Source organism: Xiphias gladius, chromosome 1, assembly GCF_016859285.1.
Source record: "Xiphias gladius isolate SHS-SW01 ecotype Sanya breed wild chromosome 1, ASM1685928v1, whole genome shotgun sequence".
NCBI classification, from domain to species: domain Eukaryota; kingdom Metazoa; phylum Chordata; class Actinopteri; order Istiophoriformes; family Xiphiidae; genus Xiphias; species Xiphias gladius.
This window is the reverse complement of record NC_053400.1, coordinates 11,805,539-11,822,413: the sequence shown is the minus strand read 5'-3', so window position 1 is coordinate 11,822,413 and position 16,875 is coordinate 11,805,539. Positions and strand designations below refer to the sequence as shown.

The window sequence follows — 16,875 nt, the reverse complement described above, 5'->3', positions numbered from 1 at the left end:
ATTACTGCACAATATTACATTCATGGTCGGCCACCATGGACTTCTCATTTACACTGTCCTACAGTATGTGAGTCTGACAATCCAGATTCATCCATTCTGAAGTTTGTCTTATTTTCTTGTCAACTGGCAGATATTTGAAATCCAAATAACCCGAGTTAACCATGATATTTTTTGATTATGCACATTGAAGAATGGGCCATTTATCTGGTGGTATGCCTTCATCTGGACAATACCAACCCCTTCCCCTACTATCAGAAATGAGTCCAGAAAATGGCAAAATATTAATAGTACAATAAAATACTGCCCTAGTTAAACATTTTTACCTCACTTTGGGGAGATTTGTATACCAGGCTCCTCTTGCCGGGAGGGCTCGTGTGAGTGAGAGTGAGGTAGTGCTTTTTCACACACCACCATGTTTCCCTGCCAACTCTGCAACCTAAAATTATCAAGAGACACACATATACGCACATACACACACACACACACACACACACACACACACACACACACACACACACACACACACACTTTAAAAGCAAATCAAGAGAAGTTGTTTGGAAGTTAAATATGCTGTGGTATTGCTCTGAAGGGAACATATATGTATTCTCTGCAGATATCAGGCAAGTAATCAATATGTTTTTGAGTTTATGAGTAATATTTCAATATGTAATTAAATGATCTTATCCATGCACATTGATTAATTGTTCTCACAATGGGATGGTTGGTGCAATCCACCCACAGAGAGAGAGAGGGGCTGTTACAGCTCAGGGAGCCACACTAGCACATCTGGATTTTGAAAACAAATTTAAAACTCAAAGGCTGTATTTTACCTTAGAATTTTGTTGAAGTCCATTCTTGCTCTGAGAGGGTAAAATCTTGGATTGAGCATAAATTAAATGCACAAATAAATACAGGAGAATTTGTGTTTGGATGCAGAGAGAACATCTATTAGTGAAGCAGTATTTTGCAGTCCTTGCCTAAGTTTAATTATATGTGACATTTTAGCATTGCAATCAAAGTAGGACACTGCTGTGAGGGTTCTCATAGCATTCAAAATACAGTCACTGTGGACCTTATCAAAATGCAGCAAATGTTTGCAATGTTATGCGAGCTTGCAAGTGCACGTCTGTGTTCTGTGATAGGGCCCTAAATATCATGCCCTTGCTGGGGAATGCATGTTCAGTAACAAAATACGAATGATCAGAATTCAACCTACCCCCCTCAGAGAGGAGGCACTAATTGCTTTATTGATAACTCTGATAACCCACTGTTGGTTGACAACTGACACATCACAACATTACAAATTCTGTTCTATTCCAACTGTAATATGCAGAGATTAGATCAAACCCCCATACCCTCACCATGTGCCCCAAACTTAGGTGCTTCTTTCAGAACTCATCTCGCTATTTACTCTAACACAGCCAAGCTAAAAATAGGAGAAGAGTTCAGATAATGACAAAGAAGGTCATTGCCGGCCTCGCTACCTCCGCAAGGTCTGGCAAGGAGCAGGCTGATTGTTCATTTCTATTGTTAGCAACGGCAGACTGTTAGGAAGATGTTATCCACACATTACGGGGAGATGTGTTGACATCTGTCACCCTGATGATTGATTGCCTGAAGGAGATTCTTCAGTTTGCTAGATTTTGGTTGCTGTTTTACAAGATACAGTGTGTGGGTGGGTGGACAGGAGAGCATCTATAAATAGAGAAGCTGGTGATGGTGAGGGAGTGATGGAGGCAGGTATGTGTGGCAGCCAGATGGTGCCTTGTGGGGAATGTCTCCAAGTGATTTTGTTTGCAAATGGGTCTCTGTATCTCTGTAAAGTTGCCGGCTCCTCTCCTCCAACTTGCCTGCTGTTATAGGCAGAGCTTTAGGAACTGCCATATCTGATAAAGGTGCTGCAGACTCAAAGATGTCCTGCCGCTTGCCGGAGAGAGAGTGAAAGTGACGCACTGTGACAGGTTTTGTCACTCTCTGAGGCGACCGCCCTACAGATTGTCACAGATAGAAATGGCAGAACCCTGGAAGCAATGACAAATTGTTTTGAGAGAAAGAAGTAGGAGAGCAAGTCATGCCAATATCTGTGGCCTACTTCAGCATGGCGGTGGGAAAGGAGGGGAGTGAGCCATCACTCAAGATCTTCGTTTTCACTCCCCATGACCGTTTGTGTAGGTGTCTTGACCTTTCGCAAATTGGGTTCTCTCTGCAGATAGAAATGACTGAAGATCGTTAAGATATTTGTAAAATATAAAGAGCTAGTCATTAAGCTAAATTATGTTCCCAGCACCCTGCACAATTTAACATTTATCTAAACTACGTACATGTACCTTAAAGTATGTTTCAAAGGCTGTTTGCTTTCCTATAAATAATACTTAAAAATACTTAATCTTCCCTCCCCATGATTCTATAAGCTTTGATGTTTACACCTTGATGGTTACAGTACATATGCATGTGCACATGAACAATCTATTATATAAAAAAAATAGAAGAAGTCAAGACTCTTATTATGTCATCAAGAGAACAATCCTTGATCTGCTCCACTGAGTGAGCTCAAGAACGACACTGTGAACACGGTAGCAGAAGCCAGGGTGATTTCACGGAGATATGGGCACATTTTCTGGTTCGTAACTGCTAGCACCACAACAAATAAAGCTTATTTGGGTGTAAAAGCTCAAACAAACATTTTATGAGTACACAAATTCAATCTCCAATTTTTTTTTAATAGAGCAGCTACAGGTTTTTATCTCTTGAAGTCTTCACTACTTCGAGCTCTCTTGTTCTCCCATCTGTACCACAGGATAAAATGGCTCATGATTAAATACACTGTATGTCTAAGTTCACAGGATTAATGATTTTTTGATTTTTTTTTTTAAGGATCACAAATTAGCTGTCAAAGTTTATATTTACTGAATTATCGGTGTCTTCATGAGAAAATATCAGTTTTTGTTTTTATTTTTTTTCTTAAAGATTGTTTTAAAGTTGAGTACAACTTAAAAAGTCAATAACACCTTGGGATAATGCATCACTGTAAATTGGACCCTCTCATAGCATATCCGTTACCATGGCGAGGTAAAACAAAGTGCTTATTTTAAATAGCATACTCCTCCAGACACTGAGTCACAGTCATAGTCCTGAGGGCAAAAATGCTTTGTTGATGGGAGGTCATAGGAGCCCTGTTCAAGCTAACAGAGTGGCCACAAGTAAGAGCTTAGTGCAACAACAGTGTGAAAATAGGCATCTAAGAATAAACATCATCGGGCCTCGGAAATGCTACAACAGTAGTAAATTAGTAGTAACGATCGCCAAATCATGAAAAAGGGGTTTGTTATGAAATGGAGATAAAGGTCATTGTCACCATCAGTAAATGATAAAGGCGATATGGTGGCATGAAGCATTTTTCTAGGTGCATACTGTATTTTTTGAATACCGCAAAGTATTATGCAACCTTGCTGCTGACCAGATGCATCATCTTTCAGCAGGATAATGCGACATGTGACTAAGTGTGTATCATTTCAAGCTCATTCCAGATGAGCAGGAAGGAGGGGGACTGATGATATCTGTCCACACAAATCTGTTTCTGTCCATATATTAAGTCTTTAAGTCTTCAGCACATCATCCTGTACTGACATGGTATAGCTCATGGGGAGTAATGCGGCTGCAAACATTGGCTGGCTGATAACCACCAAAGAGAACTATTTGTCCGAAGGTACACAGCAGAGACAAAGAAGGTGGAGCTGAAATGAAATATCTATAAATGAATTCCTGAGGTTTACCGCAACCACCACAAAGCAGCAGAGAGAAGGTTAAAATAAAATAAAAAATCGCATAATTTTTTTTTTTTTTCCAGTGGAGCCTTAATGTTTTCGCTTCAGCATGGTAGATCCAGCTATATTTGGTGGGTAATGATATATGGGTTCACACAATAAAAGAAAATGGGAGCACACTCCCATTAAGATAAGCGCTTCAGGCCAAGGAAACCTAGAAATGCCAGTGGCATATTGATTGCATGCCCTGTATTAATAGTAGGGTTAGCTGCTGCTCTCTCAGCCTGGAAACTTCATCCAAAGCTGTGGCCCCACAACAATGAGCAGCAATGACAAGTAACCCAAAGTTTAACCAAAATGAAAAATAGTACAATTGCTGTAAACCTGAAAAGACAGTTGTAGTGCATTGAAATGCAGAGCACAGCAAAATCAGCGGCGGAGTAATCTGTTTTAGACTATTTTAGCTCAGTGTTTGTTCAAGGCCTAATAGTTTAGATCGGTGCTCTAACACTTATTAAATTCCTTAAAAAGTGCTGTGTAGCGATTGTTGGTCATACTTTGCTGCCATGAATAATATATGTGTCAGATATAAAGGAAAACAATAACTATTGTTCTCCACTAAACAGACTCTGTTGGCTAGTGAATGTTAGGGGAGATGCCATGATATTATGACACTTTCAAGGACTAGGTTTAAACATAGAAGTGACTGTGTAAAACCAGAAAAACACCATGAAAAGCAGTCAAAAAATTAATCACTTGTGGCAGGTGTGATGAGTAGTAATTAACATTGATTATTGATCAATAATCACATATGTATTTCTCGGTGCCAGCTAATTAGCATCATTAACTACATGCATGCTAATACACAGAGCAATAACAACAGAAACCCCTGAGCCCAGAGCACATTGGTTAGCTTTCCGGCCTTGTATAGGCTGTAACAGACTTTTTTTTTTTCTACAACGGCAGTTCATTTACATTTTAGTGAAGGATTTATTCTTTCTGTTGTTGGCATGTACTTGATGGATAAGTCTTATTTCATCAGGGTATAGCACTTCTGTGTGTGAGAACAAGTACAGATGCAGCACAGCCAGTGCTGTTGCAAAAACGTTACACCCAGGCACAGCAGATTCATAGCTGATGTTTGAATGAAAGGAGGGACGTGCTCACATAATTCATAATGCCGTATATATAATGCATTATGGCATATGGAGCAGAGCTGCAGATGTTTCTTGCACGGCGAATAGTTTAAGTAAAATGTCACGGCATGTAAATTGGAATATTTTGGCTGCGTTGCCAATACCTGTGTCCAAATTATTAGTACATTCTACATACTTAGAATATATAGCCCACACTACACAACAACATTTTGGAGCATAATACAGAGACTGTTCTAACCGAGAAACCAATAGCACTGGTTTTTCAAACGCTTAAAACAACCTCCATCCATGTTTTCTTGAAAAAATGACCTTTTGAGGTTGTGCAATTAATGACTGTCCTCTCTAGAAAGCGAAAGTAGAAATAGTGTGAAGTCATGATACCACGGCAAAAGTTTGGGGAGGACAGTTGACAAAGTTGAATTGTTGAGTTCTTATCCATCAACTTTAGCCATTGGGAGGGTAGAACAAAAGAAAAAAACCGTATGAGAGATTTTTTTTAAGAATGCCTATCTTTGTTTTTTTAGATGGCATTGACAAATGACCTATTTTGTTGTTTAGAAATGAGGACTTGTAACGCAAAACTCAGTTCTGTTGGGTCCTTTAGAGAAACCAAATTCTTAACAAAAGATGATTTAACTTGACTTGAGGATTTTACTGCCATGTTCAGAATAGTCAGTATTTTCTAGCTGTTAACATCTTGCAGCTCTAGAAACTATGGTTTAAGGCACTTCTTGCACTATGTAGCAATTGTGGTTGCTGCTTGCTTCAGACAAACAATGACAGTATAGACAGCTGACACGGTAAAGCTGACACTGAACTCGACAAAAATGATGTCAATAACGAAAACATCCGTAATATTATAAACCCTACAGCAACCAAACTACCTCTACATTTACTTACCCTGAACTAGTGTCTAAGTGTAAGGAAGAACTGCGACTTATTGACATGCGGGTACAGTTATGTCAACAACTTAAGACAGTCTGGCAGCTGTCATGGATGATACCTGTGTTATTAATACCAAGCTGCATGATGGAGTTGCCCAGTTTTTACACATTCACATATCTGATCCTCCGCAAACAGACTGTGTATTCACCTCTCCTTATTTTCTTCACCACCGACAGAGCTGATAGATCTGACAGCAAAATCTTGTCGGGAAAACAGTAAAAATATGTTCTCCTCTGATAAAAAAGGTTGCCTTTGGGGTAGTTTTTTGGCAACTTGGCATGTTATTCCAGATTTTTGGGGGTGTGTAAATCCATTTACACCCCTGGAATTGTGAAATGACATCTAATACCGTGGCATGGAAACTGTCATTAGGCAATATAATCTATCCCCAGCCCAGGAAGACAGACTGTGATAGGAGCCATAACACAAATCTGGTAGGAAGCATTTTTAATTACAAAGAGAAAGCAGGTGATATCTTTTGCATGGTAACTCTAGACTTGGACATTTCTCACGCAACCATAAATAGAATTTGTTGGCGGAGGGGACTGGCTACTGCAAGATATTTTGCTGAGTGGGTTGTTTGCAGTTTAATCCTCACTTATGATAAAGGCATTGATGGCTGTGTGCAACTGTACATGAGTGATAATGTGACTGTGTCTGATGTGAAGAAGTCTTACTGTGGGCTATATTCTTCACAGATATGAACATGTTTCTCATAGATACAAAAGTGGAACAAAGCTGACGATGAGATCTTAAAAAGCCGCGTAAGTTAAACGTGAAAATAAGTCTTGATAAAGAGGGCAATTTTCTTGCCAATCAGTCTTTCCCCGGCTGGTTGGCTGTGTCCCCTCCATCCCTCTGTCCCTCCCACCATCCCTCAATCACCTTTCTAACTTTCTTCTCTAATAACTTTGAAATGGAGACGGCTGTTAGAACTTGTGACCATGGATGGATGCCTGTATGTTCCAGTTAGACTAACGTGAAGACACACATGCACGCTTTTTGTTTGTGTGCGTGCCTTTCTACAGTTACATGAGCCCAAGACCCACATTACTGTCAGTATTTGCACCACAGAATATCTTAATTGGGTGCTAAATGTGCACTTTCAGCTTGCATGTTTCTAAACAAGACTTTATGTAAAAAACCTCATTTTCCTTCCAGTTTGTGTCATTTTCTTTCAGTAATGACCAAAATATTGTCAATTGATTGACTATATGAACTACTACTACTATTCCTACTGTTAGTTTTACAATACAAGGCCATGACTCCAACACAATTACCGGATATACTTAATTTATTTAATTTTTTAGTAAACCATCACTTTTTATTTTGTTTTACTACTCAAAGCAGCATATGTAAAAAGGATTTGTTACCACATTATGCTTTGATATTTTAATGTACCAACATGTTTGCAGCAGTACCTAGTGCCAGTGTATTGCTGTAGTAAGAATTATGTGAGTAATTTTTATTGTGAGAAATCACTTTTTTTTTTAAGGGTAGACTTACTGCTTATCTATTTACTGGTTTGGCCTGTAGATAAACTGGCAGTGTGAAGTGCAGGGCGAGGGATTTACTGTTGGATTGGGTTGACCTTGCTCCAGTAGAGTTGTGTTCTCCCCTGCCAGAGACATTCTCCCCTTTTTCCAGTACAGGTCCACTATGTTCAACCCCCCAACCCACTATGCACTCATAAACACACACGCACACGTTTGCTGCGCTCTGACAACCTACAATCACTTTAGACCTTTGCTGGCCTTCTACACCAAGACAACATGTTGTTAATGAAAACTCTACTGAATCTTTAAAACAGGTCAGTGTGGCCTGGCTGCACTCGCATGCGCACCCTTTTTCCTCACATGTTGTGAACAGCGTGACCTGACAGTGCTCAGGCCTAATCCGAGTGCTATCTCGGGGAAGCAGACAGACTGAGGAGCCCCGTAGCGTGGCACTACCATCTTTTTCTGCTCATTACTGGCTCTAGGCTTCTCAGCACAGATAGAAGCAATGAAGGAGAACCTCAATAAATGATCAGTGTGCTCTGCCAGCACCAATGCATGCTGCATCTGCTGCCTCCCTGTTGCTGGTCCCATCTTGCTTCCTCTCTGATTGTACAACCCATAACCTCTCCAAATATGCCATACAGCAGGTGGATGAGTTTGTCCAGTCTAATGACCTAAATTTGGCTAAGGAACTGGTTGATTTCCCAGGCCTCAAGTACTGCACAAGCCCACATCTTCTAAAGCCCCAAAGGGATAAATGAGGCCCATTATGCGGTGAAGTTTGTAATGATGCTTTTGATTAGTGAGTTGTCAGGAGGTATTGGCCCTACGCTCATCACAGCGTTGTTTAGCACTTTAAGACCTCCATAAAGATGAGTGTTTTCTTGAGGAAAGATGAAAAAGCAGGAGGCTTGTGCCTAATGAAGTCTCAGGCTTATAGCCCATCTCATGACAGGATAATTACACCAAATGCTTCCAGCGAACACTTCAAAGGACACTTCATCCCTGTGCCAACACCACGCAACACATCTCACCAATCAAGATGGCCTGACCTAAATCAGGTTCCCTTGGCTTGTCTGTAATGTTGCCCGCCCACAGACTCACTGGACCTCTACAGAGTCAACTGCATGAGAATACACCAAGTATACTGGCCCAATGAGCATACAGGAATTAGACTTGATGACTTCGCTGCAAAAACATATTGACAAGTTAGTCCCATAGTATGTCACAGGATGTCACATGCAGTGTTAAGGAAGAGTGCAAAACATACGATCAGTAGCACATTGTTCCAGTAATGAGGGATCAGATGTACTAAGAAATGTATGAAATACATTCTACACTTTACAGAGAACACTTACTAAGCCACATTTTCTTGCATTTCTGATGCTTTTTGAGCCTGCGATGTCTATGCACCCCAGTCAGTAAAGGGCGTTAACCTGTTATCCGAGACGCAAGCTCGCACACCACAAGTGAAGACCACTGCTCTTTTTCATGCATATGAAGGTATAATCAGTGACGCATCTTATTTTACCAAAGTTAACACTATTTGTGTCAGTTTGGAAAATGGAAAATTTTGAAGTGCAGCGAAAAAACGTGCATATATATTATATTAATATTAAACAAAATATACTGCGCCGTAAATCTGTCCTAAGGTTTCAAGTCATATGGCCCAAGGCGTTCAGGCCAACAGTGCTGTGCAGATATGGAAAATTGTGTGTGATGTTCACATACAACTGGGTAATATCAAGTATGTAACAAGAAATAAAAAATGCTCCTAAAATGCTGTTTCATCCAACAGTGAATAAGATGTCTGTGAGAGATTGCACACCTTTACTGGACAATTTTTCTAGTGTATTCAGTAATTATATTCTTTCCAAGTAAGTCATGGATGATACATTAGCTCCTGGGGGATAAGATAAACCATATCACCACAAACTGAGTGGCTTGGAAGGCTCCCCTCTTTACATCTTGAGGAGAAATAAACAGAGGGGAAGTAAGCGTGGGGTACAGAGTCAGGAGGAACTGCAAAACTGCAGGAGATAACTACATAAAACAATATTTGCAAACAATTTACTTACAGAGGCAGCATGTGAGGCCATTTTGATAATTGCTGAGACTTCCTAACTGGCACACACGGCTTCCAGCACTGGAAGTGCTGCACTGGGGCAGGCTGGAAATCTATTGTGACATGTTGAGAAAGAAATAACACTTCGATGTATTTGAACACAATACAGATTTTTCCCATGAAAAAAGCAAAGCCATGCTAGTTGCTGGATTCTGCATAATTAACAAACAAGCAATGCAAACATCTCTCAGTCTACTCTGAAAATGACTCCTGGAAGAGCGGGGGGCACAGGAACAGATGGAGAGAGGCCACTTGAACACAGCGCAATGAAGCGATCCACAGAGAATTCACGCATATAGTGTGCATTTTAAATGAACCCAGTGAGGGTGTTATGTCTCATTTATTTTGGTAATTCGTACCTGATGTATTTTTTTACATATGTACAAACTGCATAGCTCCAGAGGCCATGTTTCAGACTTGTCTTCATTTGCTGATAGATACTAGAATATGTAATACAGCATAGAATTGGACACCATGATACCCTTTCCACTAGCATCATTAGAAACATGTTAAAGAGGCACTTTTTCATTAGTCACATATATCAGACTCGTAAAGGAAGGCAATCTGCATCTGTTTACTAGACAGTTAACAAAAAATCTTTTCATGCAGAGAACCATAAATTCACATCAAAACAAGCTATTCCTGCTAAACATCTGTTTAAAGATCAACGGAGTGATTAGAGCATGTGTTAAATATCCCTCTCATCAGAGGCAATTTTACACCCAAATTTTCACATTTGCTTATTTTGACCTCGGTCTGTTTTATTCAACAACACATTAAACATTTGTAGTGGAATAACTTATTCCCCTACTAATGTTCCAGTACATTTTCAATTAGCATTAACCAAGGACAGGCATTCACTTGGGGGGAAAAAAAGCAGGTACCCACTCACAATAAATAAATCATGATACCAGGTGGACCTGAATATTCGAGAGAAGGACTCTCGTAATGATAGCCAACAGTACTGAATCTATTTCCCACATCACCACTCCGCCTGACAAGAAGCTCTTCGGAGAGTTGTTACATTACTGACCATCACTCTGTCTTAGATTACCCTTGCCTGTCTTTTCCATCACTGTACCTTTCTGCCACAGACAAGACTCCAAGAGCCCTCTTTCGCTCTGACCCTGAATTACCCAGCCCAATCATCTCAGACAGGTGTTGAAGTACAGTAATAAACCCCCGCCTGATGCAGCCGAGACAGCCTCTCTCTTAAAGCACCTATGAGGACTCTGGAATGACTGAACCTGGTGTTGATCAGTTGCTTTGACCACAGTTGACTTGTGGGGGCTGGCTGATGGTGTGCAGTGAAAAAGAAAAAACAAAATTACACCAGTTATTGCTGTGTATAGACTGTACAAACAAGATCAGGCGTGCTTAGTGTTGGCTTGGCAATCCCGCCTCTACAATGAAGAGACCATATTCTAAAATATTACTGAAAAGAAAAAAAAACTGATTATGTATTTATTGCTATAATTTGTATGCTAATCATTCCCACACAGAGCATCACAGATATTGTTATGGCCATCGACATAGTTTTTAGTAGCTTCCACTAGCGAGCATTTACAGTTAAGACCGTAAGTGAAGTTGTCAGCAGAGACACTGAGGGAAAATTAAAGACTTAAGTTAAACTCAAATCCACAGCACTTAGATCCTTACTTGTACTATACATTACTGCTTAACTATGTTGCATATGGAGTTTTTTCAGTCACAAGGACATGCCATTACTGTGTCATGAACTTTGTAGAGTGATAGCACCATAAGGTCAATGGAGGATACACAGCCTGACAAAGGAGATGTCAAACACAGTTATAATACTAATACTGGTATTTAACCTATAAGCCTACACTTCAGAAATGTAACTCTGTAAGTTGTCCACCCACACTAGTGTTTTTCAATTATTCGGGCTGATAAGACTTGTGTACACAGGATTATTAAGTGTTTGCACAGTAAACACGAGCTGGTTATTACATAGGGAATGAGTTTTGAACTAATTCTGTTTACTCTCACAGTGTTTGGTTATTTTTCTACTCTTACCTGTTATTGCATAGTGGCACCTTCTAAAGGAAAATATCTAAAAGACATGTGTTATCTTCCCTGATTTTCAGATCTGATGGGGTTGCTCTACAAAGTGTTTGATTGTAAAGTCTCATAATTACTTTTGCTCTCTATTTTAGACTCTTGTAGATTTTCATGATGTGTTTTTGTATTTCAAACACATTGTACGCATTGTTAATGACTGGCTCCTGATGTGTTCATTCATCCCTTGTGCTAAAGCAATCTGCTCCTCCAATTCACTGCATAGCTCCTTCATCACACGTTCTCGGACTAGAAGAAAAAGCAGGGACTAGTGTTCATTGTTGCTTCATTGAGCATGTGCTGCATTGTGACCTAGAAAGATTCAGCAGACCCTTAGAGCTGAGACAGTTATCAAGCTAAATTAGCCTACATACCGCAGGCAGGGGTCAGTAACCGGCAGTGGGAGCTTGCAAATCTTACCGTTAACACTCAGGATTGCAATTTAAAACGGAAAATAAGCAGTCACGATCCACTGCAGAGAAACAGCAGCATTTGGGTGATGATGGGGAACTAGAAACTTCATTTTTGCAAATCCTTTTACCTTTCCTTCAACATATCACAGTATAGTGCCTTGGTTCAAACAGTTTTAAATAAAAATGACAATAAGATATATTTAAAATGACTTGCTGCTCATTACAATAGCTCTTAACCAATCAATAGCCTGCACTGGTGTCATGGCAGGCTTGTGAAATACATTTGACGGATAATTTTTTAACTCATTGATTAAATTAAGTCCCTCGCTCAAGTTGTGTAATCAAGTAAACAAAGCTACTCAGCCTCCTCTGGGTCTGAGAAGCATCTTACATTAACAACTCCATGAGTAAAAAGTCTGCAAATCACACAGCAAACAGGTTGAGTAATTCAAGGCTTAGAGGATTCATACAGCCCAATTCCCTCCAGGCAGTCTGCCAATAGAGAAGCACGGTCCAGGTACTCATGAGGTGTAAGATGCCACAACCGGCAGATCTGCAGGGAAGCTCATTGACAGATGAACCAGTGCCGTGAAAGCAGACGTATACGGCCAGATATGAATGCGGGTGGTTTGAATTAACATCAATAAATACCACTGTTTAGAGCTAAGGATTGAGGAGCTACATATACCAAATGCAGTAGTGAGGAGAGGAGCAGCATCTAGTCATCCTTCACACTCTTTTTACAAATGTTTATTCTATCTAAAATTTGTAGCTGCTAATGTAAGTCAGTTTTCTTATTTTTGATTCAAGGATTTAGTGAGCAAATTTATGTTAGATTCAAATTTTCAGTTTCAGCTGAAAAGGATCATTAAGCTTATGGATGTCAGCCGCCAAATTTAACTTGCAGATCACCTGAGCTTTTACTGAGCAGAACAGTACCCCTTTTTTTATCATATGTTTGCACTTTCAGTCTGAGACTCATCATTTCTCTTTCAAAGTTGGACAAAGAATGAAAAAAATTTTTAATTCTACATGCTGGGATAAGACTTTGTGTTGCTGATACAACCGTACTCATTTGTAGTCATAACCAGAAACCAGAATATGCAGAAAGAAGCAAACACTACAAATACTTATACAAAAGATCATGTTCCACAAATCCCAGGGTAAAACCACACTTTCTCTGCTATTCCGCTGCATTTATGTTGCAAACCCATATGAAAATAAAATAATAAAAACAAAACTTTTTAAACCACTAGGCTTAATTGCTGAATGGTTTGGGGAAATGTATCATTTACAAGCTACAGTACATGCATGCTGAGTGTTTTCATTTTACAATAGATTGTTGTTGAGAGCAGAACAGGCTGATTGAAGGTGCTAAAATGTCAAGTATAGAGGGCATGGATTTTAAGTGTTGTCAGCAAACCAGTGTGATTTCAGCTGAAGTGCTCTCTATTCATCAAACACTCAACACTGTGGCTGCTGATGACAGAAGCGCTGAGGTTAAATTTGAGGTAACAATAAATGAAATGCTTTTATGTGGTACATTTCCATGCAGTAGGTGAACTTTTAACCTTTTTTCTTTTTACATGGACATTACAATTGCACTTGAATTAAAATATAAATCAGTGTACAAGCATCAAAGGCACTGGGTTAAGTGTCTGTACTGTAAAGATATATGTGTGCTTAGGTTCATCTCATTCATCCTGGTAGCTATACAGTACAACTTCAAGACAAAAAGAATCAGCCACTGGACTGTGTATGTGTCAACTTTCACCACTCATCAAAGAGGCTTCTTCAGTTCTTCCATCACACCTTCTCTCTCTCTCTCTCTCTCTCTCTCTCTCTCTCTCTCTGTCAGAGCTGAAGAGGCCCCTTTGGTTACTTGTGACACGACTTCAATGCTACAACCTAATTCCAGTGGATATTTAATTTTGTCTTCGTATAACATAAAACTACAACACCTGTCCGCAGGAGGCTTTGGCAGAAATAAAAACAATTTTAAAACCATGAACAAACAATTAAGGATTTGTGGGTGAAAAGTAGTATAAGGGCAAGCTGTAAAGGCAAACACAGATCTATTAGCAGCTGGGAATAAATCTAGGCGTTTGTTAAACCTTCCTGAGGAGGGTAAGTCAGTGGGATGTAGTGCATCTGGAAATGTCATGGAATGGCATATCGAGTAAGCTGTCACAGAGATTTATATTAAAGTGAGTTTCACAATTAATACTTCTGGTGAAGTTTCTTTCACACTTCTGTCAACTTTTTTGTCATTACAGTGAGTCTATTCATGTCATTTATCTGTAAGAAGGAAGATCAGTATTTGAGTTTGTAATGTTTCTAAAGGTACTAAAATATAAATAATAATGAACCCCTTGTGTAAATCAAGTATTGCAGTTTGGTTGCAAAAAGCCCTTTGTTTTGTTTTTCAAACTATGATGTTAACACTGAGGTGCTTTGAGCTAAGGGCTAACGTCAGCATGCAAACATGTTCAGCTGCTGATGTTTTGCAGGTATTATGTTTACTATGTTCACCATCCATCCAGCATCAGTACCAGTACCATCCAATGGTTGTTCAGATATCTCAGTCTGGACCAGGGGTGGACAGAATTAAATTCTATTCTATTCTATTCTATTTTCCCCCACAATTAGCTTCTCTGCAGTACCTCATCACTTCTTCTCTCTCATGATCTCCCTTTTCTATTGCAGGTGGTGGGTCAGATTGATAAACTAACGTCCGACTTTGACTTTGACCTGGAGCCAGATGACTGGACAGTGGCCACAGCCAGCAGCACGTCCAGCAGTGAGCGGGGTTTGGGAGAGGCCTTCAGGCTGGACTTCCTCAATGCAGATGTGCTTTCTGATAGCTGGGAGTTTTGCAGCTACCTGGAGGCGGCTGGCGGCGCTGCCCGCAGACCTGGTGAGCAACCAGGAGATCTACGTGCGGAGCTGGGCCGCGGGACCATCCCCACCCAGACACAGACCCCCACCCCGCCCCCCACCACTGCCTCGGTCTACTCCCAGATGAATGGTGGGCTGCCCATCCCCAACGGGCCCCGCATTATTACTCCAGATTCATCCAGCGAGGAGGCCAGCAGCTCCACGCACAGCCACAAGACTTCACGTACCTCCGGCACAAGAGAAAGAGTGCGTTTCAGTGACAAAATTCTGTACCACGCGTTGTGCTGTGACGATGATGAGGAGGAGGAGGAGCAAGACGAGTTACAGGAGGACAAGAGTGGCTGTGCTACACCAGATAGCGACACTGAGCCCAGTCTCCTGGCCAGCTCGGTCGCCCCCAAACGTTCTTCCTCTGAGCACTCACTCCTCCATAACTGTCTGGACCCTTCCTTCGTCTCCTCGCCAGTGAAGGGGACAACAGGAGCTCACACACTACCCAGGAAAGGTCTCTTAAACCCCGGCTGCCGCAAAAAACTGTTACGAAATAGCAGCACACAGACTGTCTCTGACAAGAGCACCCAAACTGTACTGCCCTATATTCCAACCAAACAGAAAACAAAGGACCACTGAGAAAGCCCTAAGTTTATCATAAATCTCATGAAGAGGACTGTGCATTATTTAATATTAAATACATAGCTCATAGATTAATACACAAATAAATTAATTACTAAATAAATAAATGATATATGGGAAATCACTCGACTACCTAAAGTCATTCTGAGGCTCAGGGAAAACACAATGAAATGAAGCAAAGCAGATCATTAAGATAAAAGTTACTGGTGGACCAAAAGGTTAGTGCCTGTTCTAATGTTTAAAGATACACTGAATGGATTCCCAATGTGTAATCAATTGAAACAATGACAGAGATTACAAAAGCAATCATTTTTAATAGAACATTTTAAGTGATCAAAATTGGAAGTGAAGTATGAAGGGTATGAAGAGGTCCTTTCTCCTCCTCATACAATAATATAAGTCACAAAAAAGAAAAAAAAAATGCTTGTTCCTATAATGTGGATACAAAACGCTGCACATTCTGTACTCTGAATCTGTATAAACATTGTCTTTTTTCATGTTCAAGTTATTTCAATGTTGAGGGGATTATTGCTTTCAGTGGGGAAATGTATCTAGATGCATATGTCAAGCCTCTTCCTCTTTTTGATGTCAACAAACAACTTTGAGTGAAGAGCCAGAAAACAACACTGTTTACCTGCCATTGATTTTATAAATCATCTCAATGGGATCTCTTCTTGGTCTGCTGCAGAGGCTGGAACATAAGAGTAGCAGGCAGAAAAACAGCTATATAAAGTTATTTGAACATGTGCGGAGCACAACAGTGACATTTCCTATGTTCTTTCTCTTTCTCCGTGCCTGCCGGTGACATCATTAGGCTTAAGATCGCAGCTAAACAGCAGTCCACAAAAAATTGTTAAAGGTTCTGTCTCTCCATGCAGTTGCCCAGCGGGGAAATGAACTCAGGAGAGCAGCATTTTATTCACGGGGCTAACGCCAGTAGCCATTTCTGATCAATATGTTTGAGGGAGGTTGCAGTGAGAGGCCTCTCTGCTTAGCATGCATGCCAATCTCCTGGGATCCGTTAACAAAAACTCACAGTCAGACCTATTTACTTACACTGAGTGAAACAAAAATTAGAACTGTGGCCCTAAAGAACTGACATTTCAAAAAACCTGTGTCCAGGAGTGAAAGCTGATGGTGGAAAAGAGAGTGTTTCTGTTCAAAGATTTTTTTTTACCGAGCAATAATCTTCCCTGGGGAACGGCTTTGTGAGCCTCCTCCCCGGGTCTGCTCACCCTTACTTTCCTAATGTTGTGTTTCCAGTTTGAAAAGTAAAATGCCGCAGTCTCAAAAAGGAAAATCCTCGCTGACTCCTGTGAAGCTGACCTTCGCGCCTCTTTGTGCCTCTGATCACCTTATGTG

At 40.4% G+C, this 16,875-nt stretch overlaps 1 protein-coding gene across 3 annotated transcripts in view; it reads left to right on the top strand.

Moving 5' to 3' along the window:
• Positions 1 to 16,251, top strand: part of insyn1 (inhibitory synaptic factor 1) — a 43,986-nt gene extending 27,735 nt beyond the window's left edge. For 2 of the 3 annotated variants that reach the window (XM_040144132.1, XM_040144216.1), the window contains exon 3: positions 14,689 to 15,510. In XM_040144132.1, the coding sequence (XP_040000066.1) occupies positions 14,689 to 15,510 (822 nt within the window). Of the gene's footprint in view, positions 1 to 14,688 lie in introns of all 3 variants that reach the window. The other variant, XM_040144299.1, reaches the window with a different exon arrangement.
• The last annotated feature ends 624 nt before the right edge of the window (positions 16,252 to 16,875 follow it).